The 14,857-nt window shown below is 39.0% G+C and overlaps 1 protein-coding gene across 1 annotated transcript; it reads left to right on the forward strand.

Moving 5' to 3' along the window:
* The first annotated feature begins 6,498 nt into the window (after positions 1 to 6,498).
* On the forward strand, positions 6,499 to 7,641 carry LOC120276083. Its single transcript, XM_039282818.1, has one exon. The coding sequence runs from the start codon at positions 6,499 to 6,501 to the stop codon at positions 7,639 to 7,641; it is 1,143 nt and encodes a 380-aa protein (XP_039138752.1).
* The last annotated feature ends 7,216 nt before the right edge of the window (positions 7,642 to 14,857 follow it).

Below are 14,857 nucleotides of genomic sequence, written 5' to 3' on the forward strand. Positions count from 1 at the left end.
GAGCCTCTTCATGGCTTCCCAATGCCAGGGCTAGTCCATAAGGCCAAAAAAGATCACAAGGCCACATTAAAGCTCTTGAGAGATCGGCTGAGCATGCTCTCATGTGGCTCCTTCGAGTCAGGGTGAGCTTGCTTGTGAAGCAACAAAAGAAAAGAGAGGAGGAAAAAGGTAAAAATGTAATTCAATAAAAATAATTAATTTTAAATATTAATATTTGCATAAAATTAAAATATAGTTGATTTTTTCAAAGATCTAATTGGTCACATGTAATATTCCTAGAGATTTATAACTTCTTTCTTCTAAAAAATATATTGGTTTCTACATCGGACTTGTTACATGGATTCCAGTTAACTATGTAAAATTAAGCATGTATTCATACTTTTATTTGCTTAATAACCTACTTCAATCTAGATCGTTTTGAGTATGCTATTGCTTCAAAAAAGGTACAGTTAAATGTCATTTTAGTTTGCTATAAATATGTTCTAAAGGCAATAACTTTTTGATGAATGAGTTTTTTCAAAAGGACTAGTGAATCCCTCATGATTTACAAAGGATTGTTAAGCCCTTACTTTTTTTTACAGTAATACCTATAAGGCCTTTGTTGGTTGCAAGCATATCACTCTCCATCTTAAATTTTCTCTTTTACCCTTTGGTTTGCTTGTTCCCTAAGCTTCCCTCGCACTCATCCCATCGATATTTAAAAAAAAAAAACTACCACCATGGTCATGTCGATGTCAAGATCCGCCTTTTTGTGGCAATGCAATGTGCTCCTTAACTTGCTTTTGTTCATTTTCTTTACCTCCTTTATCATTCGTTCTCTTGTGCAACCTTCTCCTCTATGGTTTAATCAAATTGACCTTCGCCATAATGGTATCCTTTCCTCAAAATAGTTGTCATCACATCTCCCTGCCCAATCTAATTACATGTATTTCCTTGTGCTGCCCTTCGTCCATCCATCCCAAACTTATTTCAATGCAGCATAAGTCACTCCTAGCTTATTTTGGCTTCATTTATTAGTATAGTTAGGCACAAAGAGAACACATATGTTGTTAGGTTTATAAGCCTATCAAGTTGAGAGTCATTACTGATTTTATTTGTTAGTGGTAATGATAACAATGGAGCTATATTAAAGTCGGTTACATAATTCCAATAGTGGATGGTTATTAAATGTGATTTTCAAGCACAAGGCTCTGTAGGCTCCAACTTAGATGCCTTAGAGCCTCAAAATCATGTGACATTAAAGAGTAGCCTTAAGGCACACACCTTGCCTTATGGCTTAAGGTTATTTGAGGCACGCCTTAGGGAAGTGTAACTTTATTTAATTATTATTTATTTTTTTTTATTTTTTAAGAGATAGACAAATATGAGCCATTAGATCTTAACCCTTAAAAATAAAAAAGGGTTTTATTATTATTATTATTTCACTTTTTACAAGCTAGACAAATATGAGCCATTAGATGATCATCAAATTAAATCACAGTCCTTAAAAACAAAAGATATATTTTTCATTTTTTGAGAACTTGATAGCGATTAGGAATTGCTATCATAGTAGTATTTCTTAGTAGTAGCAGAGTAACAGTAGTGCAATGATTTTTCTTTTACTATGTTGATAATATATACTATTTTGCTATATACACCAATTTTGAACTTTAAACTTTGATTTTTCTTATTTTTATGATAGTTTAGTATATATTATGATTTTTTTTAACTTTTTTTATGCGTTGTACTTAGGAAAATGTGTGCTTGTATCTTGCACCTAGGCGATTTGACCACATATCGCCTTAATGTGGCTTTCGCTTTTAATAACTACATCAAAGACAATGATATGTAGTGTTAGATTTGTAATGAGGACCTCTAGGTCATTCGTGATGTACACCAAGCATATGACAAGTGTAGTTAATGTATTTGTTAATAATGTCAAATAGGCTAATGGCCTTGCTGGCACACAAACTGAAATAACATAAGACATTCATTTCTAGAATTTTCTTTGGTTTGTGGGGGTTTAAGTGTCAAGGTTAATGGCATATGGTTTATCATATATGCTTTATATTTTCAAATTCATCACTAAAATTCTCAGTTTTCAGGTTGAGTGTTTTGCCTTTAGTTGTCACATTTTACTAGAAGAAAGATTTGGATTTGTAATGTTATGTTAACTCCAATTGTAGTACTCTTGCTGGGAAAAGTTCCCATAACAAGCTGCTCTTACTTTTATAAATTATGTTTGAGTAGATATTGTTTATTTCTACTTGCACAAATTTGTTAATTTTGTGTATCAATTTATTAATTTTGTAGTAAGATATATTGCTTCAATGTAAAAGTTTGTTTTGACTATGCTATTTTTAATAAAGACATTGACATGAGTGATGCTCTTCCCCATCTCCTAGTATCCATAACCATGTAGGTGAGAGCTCGACAATATTATGTTATCCTCCTTCATTGTTCTCAATCCCTATAGAAGTTATTAAATTCATTAGTCAACATTTTCCTAATGGGAAGACTTTCAAACTCGAGTTGCATTCTTATGCTATTAAGAACAACTTTTTATTTTTGTCATGAATGACAAGTCGTGTGTTATCACCTAATATAAAGTGAAGGGTTATGTGTGGTTTGTTCATGCCTCAAGAAATGGAAGCCTACCATCATTTTTAAAAAAGATGTTTGATTCAAAAGACAACTATAATATGGGTATTGGCACAACTTAATATTTGAAGGCTTCATTAATAGAATGGATTAGTTAACTTGTAATACAACAACTGGAAAACTAGCCTTAATGTCAAGTGATTGACATACGATGTGACCTTGCCTACACTCATGGGCCACATTTCTTTACAAACATTGAGGTGTGACGAAGTCACCTGTGAAACTCTTATTGAGAATGAAGTCACAAGCTATGGCTTACTGCTATGCTATATTAACAAAGTATAAGAAACAAGTCTAGATAGTAATGTCATACTAGACAATGATGGTGCATGCTTCAAGTGGGTGATTTTTCTTTGGTTTCTTATTGTTGCTGCATGGGTTTAAGAAAGGGTATATGCTATTACTATTTCTAGATAGTACCCATTTGAGGAGGAAGTATAGTGGCACTCTCCTTTGAGCAATTGTAGAAGGTAGTGATTTGAGCTTAATTTCTTCCATATTGTGTTGGTATAGTGGATAATAAGACTGATAATAATGGGATATGGTTTTTTAATGGATTACATAATTCTTTGTACAAGGGAGATGAAGAATATATGAAATTCTTCACATTCATTTATGTACCTAAGTGACTAAAGAAGGGATCAAACATATATTCTTTAGTTCACTACATGCGTGTTATCTCCGTCATATTAAAGCAAATTTCTAGAAGGTGAATGCTAATATGAAAAAGGTATTGATGGATAAACATTGGTTGATGACTACAAACATCGCATATGCATGTACCGAGAAAGAGTACTTCGATGGGGTTGATAAATTACTAGGAACATTATTGCATGTATATAACTAGGTTAATGGGAAGTTCTAATTTTGAATATTAATGCAATTATTTAATCAACGACCTAAATGTTGTAGGAGATGTACACCAATAGCGTAGAAACTTTTGACGTGAGCATTTGTGAGACATAATAACTACCTATCATGAATATGATCAATTTTATCAGCATGATAACTATGTTCTCCATCGAAATGTTTATTGAAAACAACTACTAATTTATTTTACTAACTGACATGGTTATTAAAAATTTAAATGTAATTAATTATGCACTGGTTTTTCATTAGAATTTACCCAAATGGAATAACTGCTCATTATTTATGTCTTATAGTCTTTTACCTAAGCTTCACAACTCATTACATTTTTCATATTCAAACAAATAATGATTTGTTCAACTAAATTGACTGATATAGAATTTAGGATGACCATCTCTTTCCGAATACCCACAAGAAGATGGAGGAAATGATAGAGGCAAATAAGTTTGCACATGTCAGGAGGTCAAAGGCCAGATCTTTAATGTGATTGACCATCAAATCAATTTTGTTAACCTCGAACACTGACTTATTCTTGTAGGAGGTGAAAGGTTTATACCTTATCATGCATGCATGCATGTGCTATGATCTTGCATATAATCAATTATGTTGAGTAATACTATACAATGGAGGCTTATTTTGTGTTCTATGATAAACCAATCTTGTTAATCTTGAACAATAACAAACAGATAGATATTAATGCATGCCACATTTTCACTTGCTAGTGTTTTTTTTTTTTGGGGAAAGAGGAGCGGGGCGAACCCACTAGAGACCCAGGGACGTGCACAAGCCTCGGTGGAACAAGTGGGGACGGGGTCGCGCTCACGTGGACGCTGGAACCACCCATGCACAACTGTTATTCACAACTCCCAGAAATGTGCCCTCAGCCGAGAATCGAACTCTCACCACTCGGTGAGAGTTCTATCGGCGACCCGTGTACCAATAGACCCGAAAGTCCTTAGACCCGAAAGTTAACAACACTACTGTGAACAACAAAAGTTATCTCAACCTCTCTTCAACCCCTTCCGGCATCCTCTCTTCAACCTCCTTCCCCCCTTGCCATGGCAAGCGGGGGGCAGATAGATGATCATTCAAAGCAACCGCAGCCTAGGTCCTGGGCTCAAATCGCTTCCCAAGGCACCCGCACTGTTTCTAGCTCTCCCCCCATAATCCCGTGATTTTTGACAAAATCAAGGCGTCTTCTTCCCAGTTCGTGCTGGTAGATGATGAAGCTCTTGGTAGAGCTCGTATGAAATTTCAGAACGCACTCTATGGTAAGTTCTTTGGCAAGCCCCCGTCCTATGAGCAAGTGAAGCTGATCTTGCTGGCGAAATGGGCTGAGATTAGCGAGGTTTGCATTTCCGATCTCCTGAATGGCTTTCTCTTAATTCGTTGTGGATCTCATATGGTCATGCAAAAGCTCTTTCAGGATGGTCCGTGGTCCATCATTGGCATCATACTTCAGCTCTCTCCTTGGAAGCCATTTTTTGAGCCGGTGTTTACCAAGCTCAATACAGCGGCCATCTGGGTTCAACTTCATAACCTTCCTGTAGACTTTTGGGATGGTGAGACTCTTGAGTCGCTCACTGCTCATCTTGGCCCTTTGCTGAAGATGGATGATCTTACTATTTCATTAGCTCGGTCCAAGTTCGCGAGAGTTTGCATTGAAATCGATCTTTCGAAACCTCTGTGTCGTGGATTTTGGGTTGGAGATAATTCTCATCGTGTCTTTGTTTTGGTTTTGTATGAAAGGCTTCCTACGTTCTGCTATTCTTGTGGAATGGTCGGACATTGATCCAGCTCGTGTCCTGGAGTGGCGGCAACTGGAAACAGCGGATCTAATCCACCCCTCCGTTCTCAACGGGGGTTGGCGGTAGGTTATGGCTCGATTACAGGTGCTGCTGCTCGGACGACGGGCTCGGACGATGCTGTTCCGGATTCCTCGATGATGGATGTCTCAATGGAGCCTCCCGTTCCTATCTCGAAGTCGGAGTTTGGCCCTTGGATGTTGGTCGCTCGCCGGCGTGGTCTCGGCCGCGGTCGCAGTGATAGGCCTCGTGCTAATCACGTGATTGCAGCCGAGGCAGCCGAGAAGCATCTCGATGGGATCGATGTCAGAGGCTCGGGTAGTGGGGGTATACGTGGCGGCTTCAGAGCTAGGGGTCGAGGCGGCTTGTTTGTCTCGCGTGCTCCTCGTTCTGAGACTCTTAATGGTGAGGTGACCTCTCCTGCAGACCCTGCTCTGCAGACGATACTTCCGCTTATCAGTGGCACGTCTTCTTTCTCTCGGGACCCTAATGTTCTCTTTTCTGGGGACCCCAACGGTGCTTTTCCTAGGGACCCCCAACTTGCCTCGTCTAGGGATATGGTCTCTGACATTATCTCTGACCAGCAGACAGACCCCATGCCCCATGTTTCACCTACCCCCCTTGGGACTCTCAACCCGACTCTTCCTCGTGTGAGAGCATCCTCGCCACCCCCGGTCATCCGTGCTTCTTTTCCTTTGACCTCTCCTCAGGAAATGGATGACTCTCTCCCCTCTCATTCGATGATTGTTGATCGCGTTTCCACAGCCATTCAAGGAGAACCCCCTGATGCTGAAGTAGATGATGCAGAAGGGTCCTTGGAGGAGAGCAGTGATAAGATGACTGACGGTGAAGAGCCTGATGATTTAATGACCCTGAGTCAGTGTCAATTGGAGGTGAGGCGGGATGCTTTGATTCGGAAAGGCTCGCAAGCTGCTATGCCTTCTCTCAAGAAGGGCAGGGTTGAGCTCCCGGGGAATGGGGCATAGTGTTTGATTGGTCTTAGATGATGGGCACAATCTATCTCTCTATGATTTTACTCTTTATTTTTGTGTGTTCCTTTCTTTTGATTATGAGTATGTTCAAAGCTATTTGTTGGAATTGCAAGGGAATCTCTGCGAGGGATACCTCTAATCAAGTTACTAAACTCATCCGAAAGCATAAGCTATCCATGATTTGTCTTACGGAAATGAGAGCTGATGATAGCCGGGTTAATCGCTTCTGTCGTCGTCTTCCTAGTTCCTGGGATTGGACGGCAATCCTTACAGAGGGGTATTTAGGTGGAATTCTGGTCGCTTGGCAGAAATCTCTCAGTAAGGTTACTCCAATTGTCATTTCTAGGCGGGCTCTGCATCTCATTATCTCTTCGGATTATATGGGTAATTGTATTATTTCTGTTATTTATAATTCTTCTCGTTTCCGTACTCAATGTTCTTTGTGGAATGAGTTATCCAGGATCGCCTCTATGTTGGTTCCGTGGCTAATTATTGGTGACTTTAACGCCATTTGTAATAGGGATGAGCACATGGGTGGTTCCTATTCCTATTATGCTCGTAAGGCCCGTCACTTTGTTGATTTTATTGATACTAATAATCTCCTCGATTTGCATTTCTCTGGTCCCAGGTTTACTTGGTGCAATAAGCAATTCGGGACGGCTAGGCGTTGGGCCCGTCTTGATAGAGGATTGATTAATTTGGATTGGTCTTCAAAGTGTCATTCGTATACTCTTAAGCATCTTCCTAAGATTTCTTCTGACCATGCCCCTCTTTTGCTTATTATTAGATATATTAATAGTTATACTCGTAGTCCTTTTCATTTTAATAATTATTGGTTGGATTATGTTGGTTGTCATTTGGCAGTCCGCAGGGCTTGGGAGTTCTCTACTAATGGTAACCCTCTTCATTCCTTTACTCATATATTATCTCATTCCCGCTCTAACATTCTAAATTGGTGTAAAACTGGTCTTACCAATCTTGATACTGGCATTCGTTGCACTGAGAATATTATTTCTACTTTGGAGTTGGCTGACTCTCTTGATGCAGAATCCCAGGTTCATTTAGAGGAGATGTATGCTAGATACTCTGCTCTCGAGAAACAAAACACCAAAAAATGGGCCCAACGTGCACATCTGAATTGGGTTTGTGATGGAGATAATAATTCCAAATTCTTTCACAATGTCACTCGTATTCGCAAGCATTTTAACTCCATATCCCAGGTACGAGATCTGTCTGGTAATTTAATTTTTGATTGCACTGGTATTGAGAATGCTTTTATGAATTTTACTATCATCTTTGGTCGAGCTCTTCTTCTGATTCTTTCTCTAGCATTCTGAATGATTTTCCAAATGATCTCCCTTACCTGTCAGCTATTGATTGTGACTTTTTGATTTGTAATGTTACTCGAGAGGAGGTTCAATTGACTGTCTTTGACCTTCCTCTGGGTAAGAGTCCGGGTCCTGACAGGTTTACGGCTGAGTTTTATCGTTTTTTCTGGGATGACATAGGTGATAGTCTTTTTGCTGCTATTAATCATTTCTTTACTAACTCTTCTTTGCCGAATTCTTGGGGTAAAACCTTCATTGCCCTTATCCCTAAGAAAGATAATCCTAGCTCCATTTCAGACTATTGTCCTATCTCCTTATGCAATGTTTGTTTGAAGGTTATTTCTAAAATTCTGGCCAATCGCCTGAAGCTTGTTCTCCCTAGTCTCATTGGGAATGAGGGGCTTCATCCCCTCAAAACCCATATTGCTCATGCCCCCAAAATTGGGGGCATGAGCATTCCTTCCCTTTTTTTGCCTTTTTAAATTACCAATATACCCTTAATAAATAAAAAAAATTATTTCCATAATACACCCCATACATGTTATAATTAAATCATTTTTTAATTAAGTACATCCTATAATTAAATTAATTTATGTCATTAAAATATTTAATTAGTATAATTAAATTAAAATATTTTTAAACATTTATTAATCATAATTAAACTTCAAATTTTTTTTTAGGAAAGTAGAAATTTTGTCCATTTTAATTTTCATGAAACCGTAGTTAAAATATATATTTAATTAAATATTTAATCATAAAAATTAAATTGGATAATAGTTAAATGGATTAATTATTTTAATAATTATAATAAAACATATAATAATTAAATTAGACTTTATTTAAAATATTTAATTATAATAATAAAAATGAATAATTTTGTTTAAATTATTTTATAAATTAAAAAATTAACTATTCTTAAATATAATTAACTTTGGTACTATACTATGTAATATTATTCATTTACATTAAAGGATATAAAAATAATTTTACATGATTTCTCTTTCTTACTTTTTTTTATTCCCACTTTTTATTCCTTTCAACCAAACACTATCTTCATTCATATCCCTATACTTTTATTCCCATCCACAATCCCCATCCACCACTCCCATTCCCATTCTCATTCCCATTCCCATTTTCATTCCCATGCCTATTCCGTGAACCAAACGGAGGGTTAATGGCATGGCCAAGAACCGGGGATGGAGAGGAGAAGAAAAGAAATGAAATGGATGAGGATGATGTTCTTCATCTTGTCAAGACTCAAAACATTCCAATGTTCACATAATTCAACGCACCTGTATGTATAATATATTCTTAGCAAGTGTGGGGGTGCATGAATCTTATAAAATAATTATTGCTAATCAAATGCATTAATATCTAATATAATTTTTGTTTTTAATGCAATAATTAATACCATATTTCAAGGAAGGAAAATGATAAATTATCATCCCATGCCACTTAAATGAGTGATTAGTGACTGCAAATCTATTTATACCAATTTTTTTAATTAAAGGATCAAGTGGACTGGGGTACAGGCCAACGAAAAACCCGACCCAAGCCTGCACTATAGAGGTCCAAGTTATGGATTGTGGTTTTATTATTTTTAAATTTTAAAAAATTATAAAAACCAGGGCATTGGCGGGATTCAAACCCGCAACCCCGGTTCGCTGAAACAACCATCTAAAAACTAGTCAAAATTTTTGTTGCTGAAAAAAAAAATTGATGCATCGTTGGGAAACAATTCAAAAAAGTTCTTTTTTTTTTTCACTCTTTCTCAATCTATATATACCTCTCATCATCCAATTATACATCTACACTAAATTTTGTCAATTCACTCTCTCAAGGCTTTAAATTGATATTAAGCACTTTTTCTTATAAGGAACAAGTAGATTTCTTTGATCTTAAAGCTCTTTTTAATCTGTAATTAATAAGGATGGGTCTAAATTTACGTTAGTTAATTAATTTTAGTGGAAATTCCCAAAAACACCCTCTATGTTTGCAATATTACCAAAAACACCCCGTTAATTTTGCACTCCCCAAAAACCCTTCCTTTTTAATTCCATGTTTTTCAACCCCCCAAAGCATGTAACGAATGTCAACGGAGTGATTTTCAAATTTTATGAACGAAAATACCCTTGCATAGGGAGTCATGACTGCAACCATTTCGGCGGTATGAGAGGAAGTGGGGGTTTCCGTAGGGTAACCCCAAGAGAGGAATTCACTGGAGCCTTTTAGTTATTTTTTTGTCAACTAGCGTCTTCAATTTTTTTCCATTTCGAGTCGTCTCGAAGTTGTCTCTACCGGCGCAACCTCTGTAATTGCAGCTTTTCCCTTTCCACCGGTATCTCGAAAGAGAAATCCCGCGCAAGTAGTTGGTATTTCATCAGTTTGCAATCTAAGGTATTGAGTATAGTTTTATGGTAACTATTCTGTTACAAAGAAAGATTTTTTGGTTTCGTTTTGTGCTCCTGTTTTTGTTGGAAGATATTGAAATCTGCAGGGGATTTCTCGGCTGGTGTTTTGTTAGTCTGTAGGGCAATTTCTCGACTAGGGTTTTGTGTTTTCCGTAGGGTAACCCCAAGAGAGGAATTTATTGGAGCCTTTTAGTTATTTTTTCTCAACTTGCGTCTTCAGTTTTTTTCATTTCCGAAGCTGTCTCCGAAGTTATCTCTACCGGCGCAGCCTCTGGCCTCTATAATTGCAGCTTTTCCCTTTCCACCGGTATCTCGAAGGAGAAGTCCCGCGCAAGTAGTTGATATTTCATCAGTTTGCAATCTAAGATATTGAGTATGGTTTTATGGTAACTATTCTGTTACAAAGAAAGATTTTTCGGTTTTGTTTTGTGCTCCTGTTTTTGTTGGAAGATATTGAAGTCTGCAGGTGATTTCTCGGCTGGGGTTTTGTTAGTCTGCAGGGCAATTTCTCGGCTAGGGTTTTTTCGATTGTTATGATTTGTGTAATATTTATAATGTACATTTCCCCTTTCATTTGATATGATTGTAGTTTTACAAATGAGGTTTACGTTTAAGAAATGAGATGTTACAGTTTAAATTTTGTTGTCTCTGTTTAAGTATTGTTGTCTCTGTTTAATAAACGAGTTCTCTGTTTAATAATTGATATCTCTGTTTAAGAACTGAAGGTTACCGTTTAAAATCTTATATTTCCGCTTAAACATTTGTCAATACTGCATGTTGAATGTGTTGTTATTATCGCAGGCTTGTGACTATGGCAGTCAACCTAGTTAATGGGCGATGCTATTTGACACCGGTAGTGGAGACCTTAGCTGAATTGAAAGATAACATGACCCCTCGACACTGGGAGATCATCCGAAGGACACCGTTTGCAGCATTCACTGAGCTGGAAGCTATATACCAAGAGAGGGCCCTTCTTGATTCTCTACTGCAAAGGTACGATGGCCGCACCAATAAATTCAGGATCGGGGAAAGCCTGCTGAGTTTCAGGCCTCAGGATGTGGCACTCGTTCTTAGTCTGCATTGCGATGGCGACGCAGTCGTGTTTCAGAAGAAGAAAACCCGCTCAGCGTTCGAAGAGAGATATTTATCAAAAACCTACGAGAGACACAGAGACTCCATCAAGAGCACTCTTGCGCAACTTGTTCGACAGAGGGAGGAAGAAGATAATTTTGTCAAACTCCTGATGGTGTACCTCATGGGTACAGTTCTCTTCCCAAATACATCATGCTCGGTTCCGAACTGGATCGTTGATTATGTCGACGATCTATCCGCCATGGGGCGATACGCATGGGCGCAGGCGACGCACAAGTGACTGATGGAGGACATTCCACAAGCAACCGCTCGAGTGCAAGATAGATGCGCCGGGAAGAAGACCAACACAGGATATATTAAGGGATGCTCGGTCGCGCTTAACGTATGGTTTTACGAGCTGACCGGAAAGAGAAAGAAAGTACGTTTCGGCAAGATTCCAAGGATGCTGTGCTACGGTGAAAGTAGTTACCAGAAGCAAGCGACGGTAGAAACCAGCTTGTTATCGCTCGAAGGAAAAGAGGTAATAAATCATGGACAATGTTTAACAGAAGTCTTTAATGTTTAAACATTTTATTTAGCATTTAACTTTATTATTTACAGTTTAAAATTTATTCATAAAGGTTTAAATATTTTGTTCTCCGTTTAAATATATTCTATAATGTTTAATATATAAACACTCTGTTTAAATATAGTTGTTATAGTTTAAACTGAATGATTTCGCTGAAATTATTTGGTTTACATATGTTAGTTTCCTGGGCTGGTTCCGGCTAGTGCTGAAGAAGAAATATTTGTTGGGGCCAACCGACGGATGGATGCTATTGCTCCGGAACCACTTGCTCGAAGGCAGGATGAGAGGGCAGCCTCTATCGTGCGCGCTCAACGCCGTTCTCCTACTTCCAGACCACCACGCGCACGCATTGCTCGACGCCAGAGAAGCCCTCCCCTACCTCGCCAGATTGCAACAACCCCCCTACCACGATAACGACAGTCCCCCCAATTGTGGCAGCCCCCCCGACCATAGCAACCCCTCCAACCGTGGCAGCCCCACCGACTACCTTAGGCGAAGATGTCACTACAACTCTTATGCAGGCATGCCAGATATTGATGACCGAGTTTCCTCGACTTGTCGCTCGTGTTGAGGCACTGGAAGGACGTTCACAATCGACTGCGCTGTCCCTCCAAAGAAATGAACCACCCGGGACCGACGAGCGGTCGGAATTTGATGATGACAACATCATCGGGGTGCCCATTCCAAGACGGCCACATTCGAAGAGACTTGCAAAAAAGAGGAGAACAATACTACCTCTGTCTCCACCGTCGGCTGACGATGAAACAATAGCAACACCATCGGCGGCTGATGCTGTTACTGAGTCTGTCACTGTAGATGACATGGCCATGACGGTGGAGGACATCGTAGATGATGTGGCCGTTGCCACGGTTGAGAAGATCATTTACTCCCTTGTTAACGAAATCCCTAACCCAGTAGAACCGGCTGCCGAGATTGTGGCATCAAAGATGGACACAATCCCTGAAGAACAAGAACAAGCTAAGGGTGTGTCTCCCGTTGATGCTGTTGCCGTGACCACGGTTGAGAAGATCGTTGAATCTGTTGCCGTGGCCGTGGCCGTGGCCGACAGTACCGCATCGAAGCAGGACACAATCCTACAACAAAAAGAAGCATGTAAGGGTATGTCTGCGGTTGATGCTGTCGTCATCCCCGCATCGAAGCCAGACACAATCCAACAACAACAACAACCATGTAAGGATGTGTTTGCGGTTGATGCTGTCGCCGTCCCCGCATTGAAGGAAGATGGTGCTGGTGCTGAACACCGTCAAGGCTCAAAGACAGTGCCCCATGAAGACCCCGACCGAGCAACGAGGGAGATGATCAAGACCAATCAAAATTGGGACAAGACGGCTCGGCAAGTCTTCATTCCGAAGAAGAAAAAATGGGTTGGCCAATCGCGTCTTAACAAACACGAGCAGGAGTTGATGAGGATCTTCCTTAACTGCCGTATGGACAGGTAAGTTTAAAGTTTTCATGATAGTGTTTAAAGTTTTTATGATAGTGTTTAACTTTTTTGTGATAATGTTTAAATGTTTATATGTTATCATTTAATTTATCTACTTAACGTTTAATTCTTTATAATATCATTTGAACATTGATAATATCATTTAAATATTTAGAATATGGTTTAATTATATCTGTTATCGTTTAATCTCAGCACTGTCGTGTGGAAGAATGATGTTGTCAGCACCACACGGGACAAATTATACACTCTGCTTGAGGGTAAGGAGATGGTCACAAATGATGTGATGGACGCTTTTGTATGCATAATACAAAAGTCGTTGAGCAAAGTGCCATATCCCTACAAGAAGCGCGCCTCCATCACAAGACCGCTGGCGCTATTTATGTCAAAGCAGGATGACACACATGAAACAACTATGGCTATGATCGGAGATGCTGTGCACAGCTTGCATGAAGTTTAAATTGTCATCCTCTCGATAATAATGAATGGCCACTTCCATGTTGTGATCCTTGACAATGACAAACAAGAATACAGGCATTATTCTTTATGTGCGGGGTACGAAAAAGACGCGTTGGACATGGTAAGTTCTTTAATTATGTCCAATTGATAGTGTTTGTTATTTAATCGGTATCTTAATCTCAACTTGCATATCTCAATAGCGGAATCTATTCGACACGGCTGTCGATATGTAGTTCGGTAAGTCGGCGACCGCAAAGTACCCACTCGTTTACGACATGGAAACCCCACGGCAAAAACAAGGAAGCGTCGATTGCGCCGTCTATGTCATGATTTTTATCGAGCAATTACTTTGGGGTGAGAAGCTACGGCTACCGCAGACAGACGTTCCTTACCTGAGATTAAAGTATGTTACCCGCATACTTAAGGAGGGGAGGGCAGCCGGCGTCCATGAGAAAGGGGGGTCGTCCGAAGCGGGTTAAATTTTGTTTTGGCAGAACAGGACTTGTATATGTTAATGTCAATTTTGTTTTCGAATATAAACCAGGACAAATTCAATTCATTGTTTTCATTTTTGAATAACATGACTTGTATATGTCGATGTAAATTTTGTTTGTTTTCAATTGTAAAGCAGGTTAAATTCCATTCAGTTTCATTTCAATGTTTAATTTACAGTGTCATTGTTTACATTTCAGTTTAATTGTTTAACTTTACCATCTATCGTTTAAATATCAGTTTGAAACATTTAAAATTACAGTTTCTCTGTTTAACATAACATTGTCTCTGTTTAAATAATTGATAACACTATAAAAAATAAGAGTTTAAATATGAAAAATTTCTAGTCAATTCAGATTGTTTCTCTTTAGAAGTCAGCTTATTTACAATGTCTAGTCGACGACAGTTTCATTACAAGATCTATGATTGTGACCGGATCCATGGCAGCGGCTGCAATGTAACTCGCGGACATCAAATGCTTGCGACTCGATCCTCTTTCGTCTAGGAAGCCCAGGCTGCCTTCTCGTCACAGGCGGTCGCAAACGAAGCTCATGATTTCCGTCTGAAGGCCTGTCATCGTCGGGTATGGGGAATATAGCTTCCTTATACGCCAGTTTGTAATTGTCAACGGTGAAGTAGCCGCTAATAAATTGATGAACATTGGTGTCTGTCTGCATTATTGCAGCGCAAGCGTGTTTACAAGGGATACCATAAACTTGCCACCTTCGACATGAACAAGTT

Source organism: Dioscorea cayenensis, chromosome 14 (assembly GCF_009730915.1).
Source record: "Dioscorea cayenensis subsp. rotundata cultivar TDr96_F1 chromosome 14, TDr96_F1_v2_PseudoChromosome.rev07_lg8_w22 25.fasta, whole genome shotgun sequence".
Classification (NCBI taxonomy): domain Eukaryota; kingdom Viridiplantae; phylum Streptophyta; class Magnoliopsida; order Dioscoreales; family Dioscoreaceae; genus Dioscorea; species Dioscorea cayenensis.

Bases quoted from the DNA above. Each gene is read 5' to 3' on its own strand.
- LOC120276083 (XM_039282818.1), top strand. From the start codon at position 6,499: ATGAGAGCTGATGATAGCCGGGTTAATCGCTTCTGTCGTCGTCTTCCT.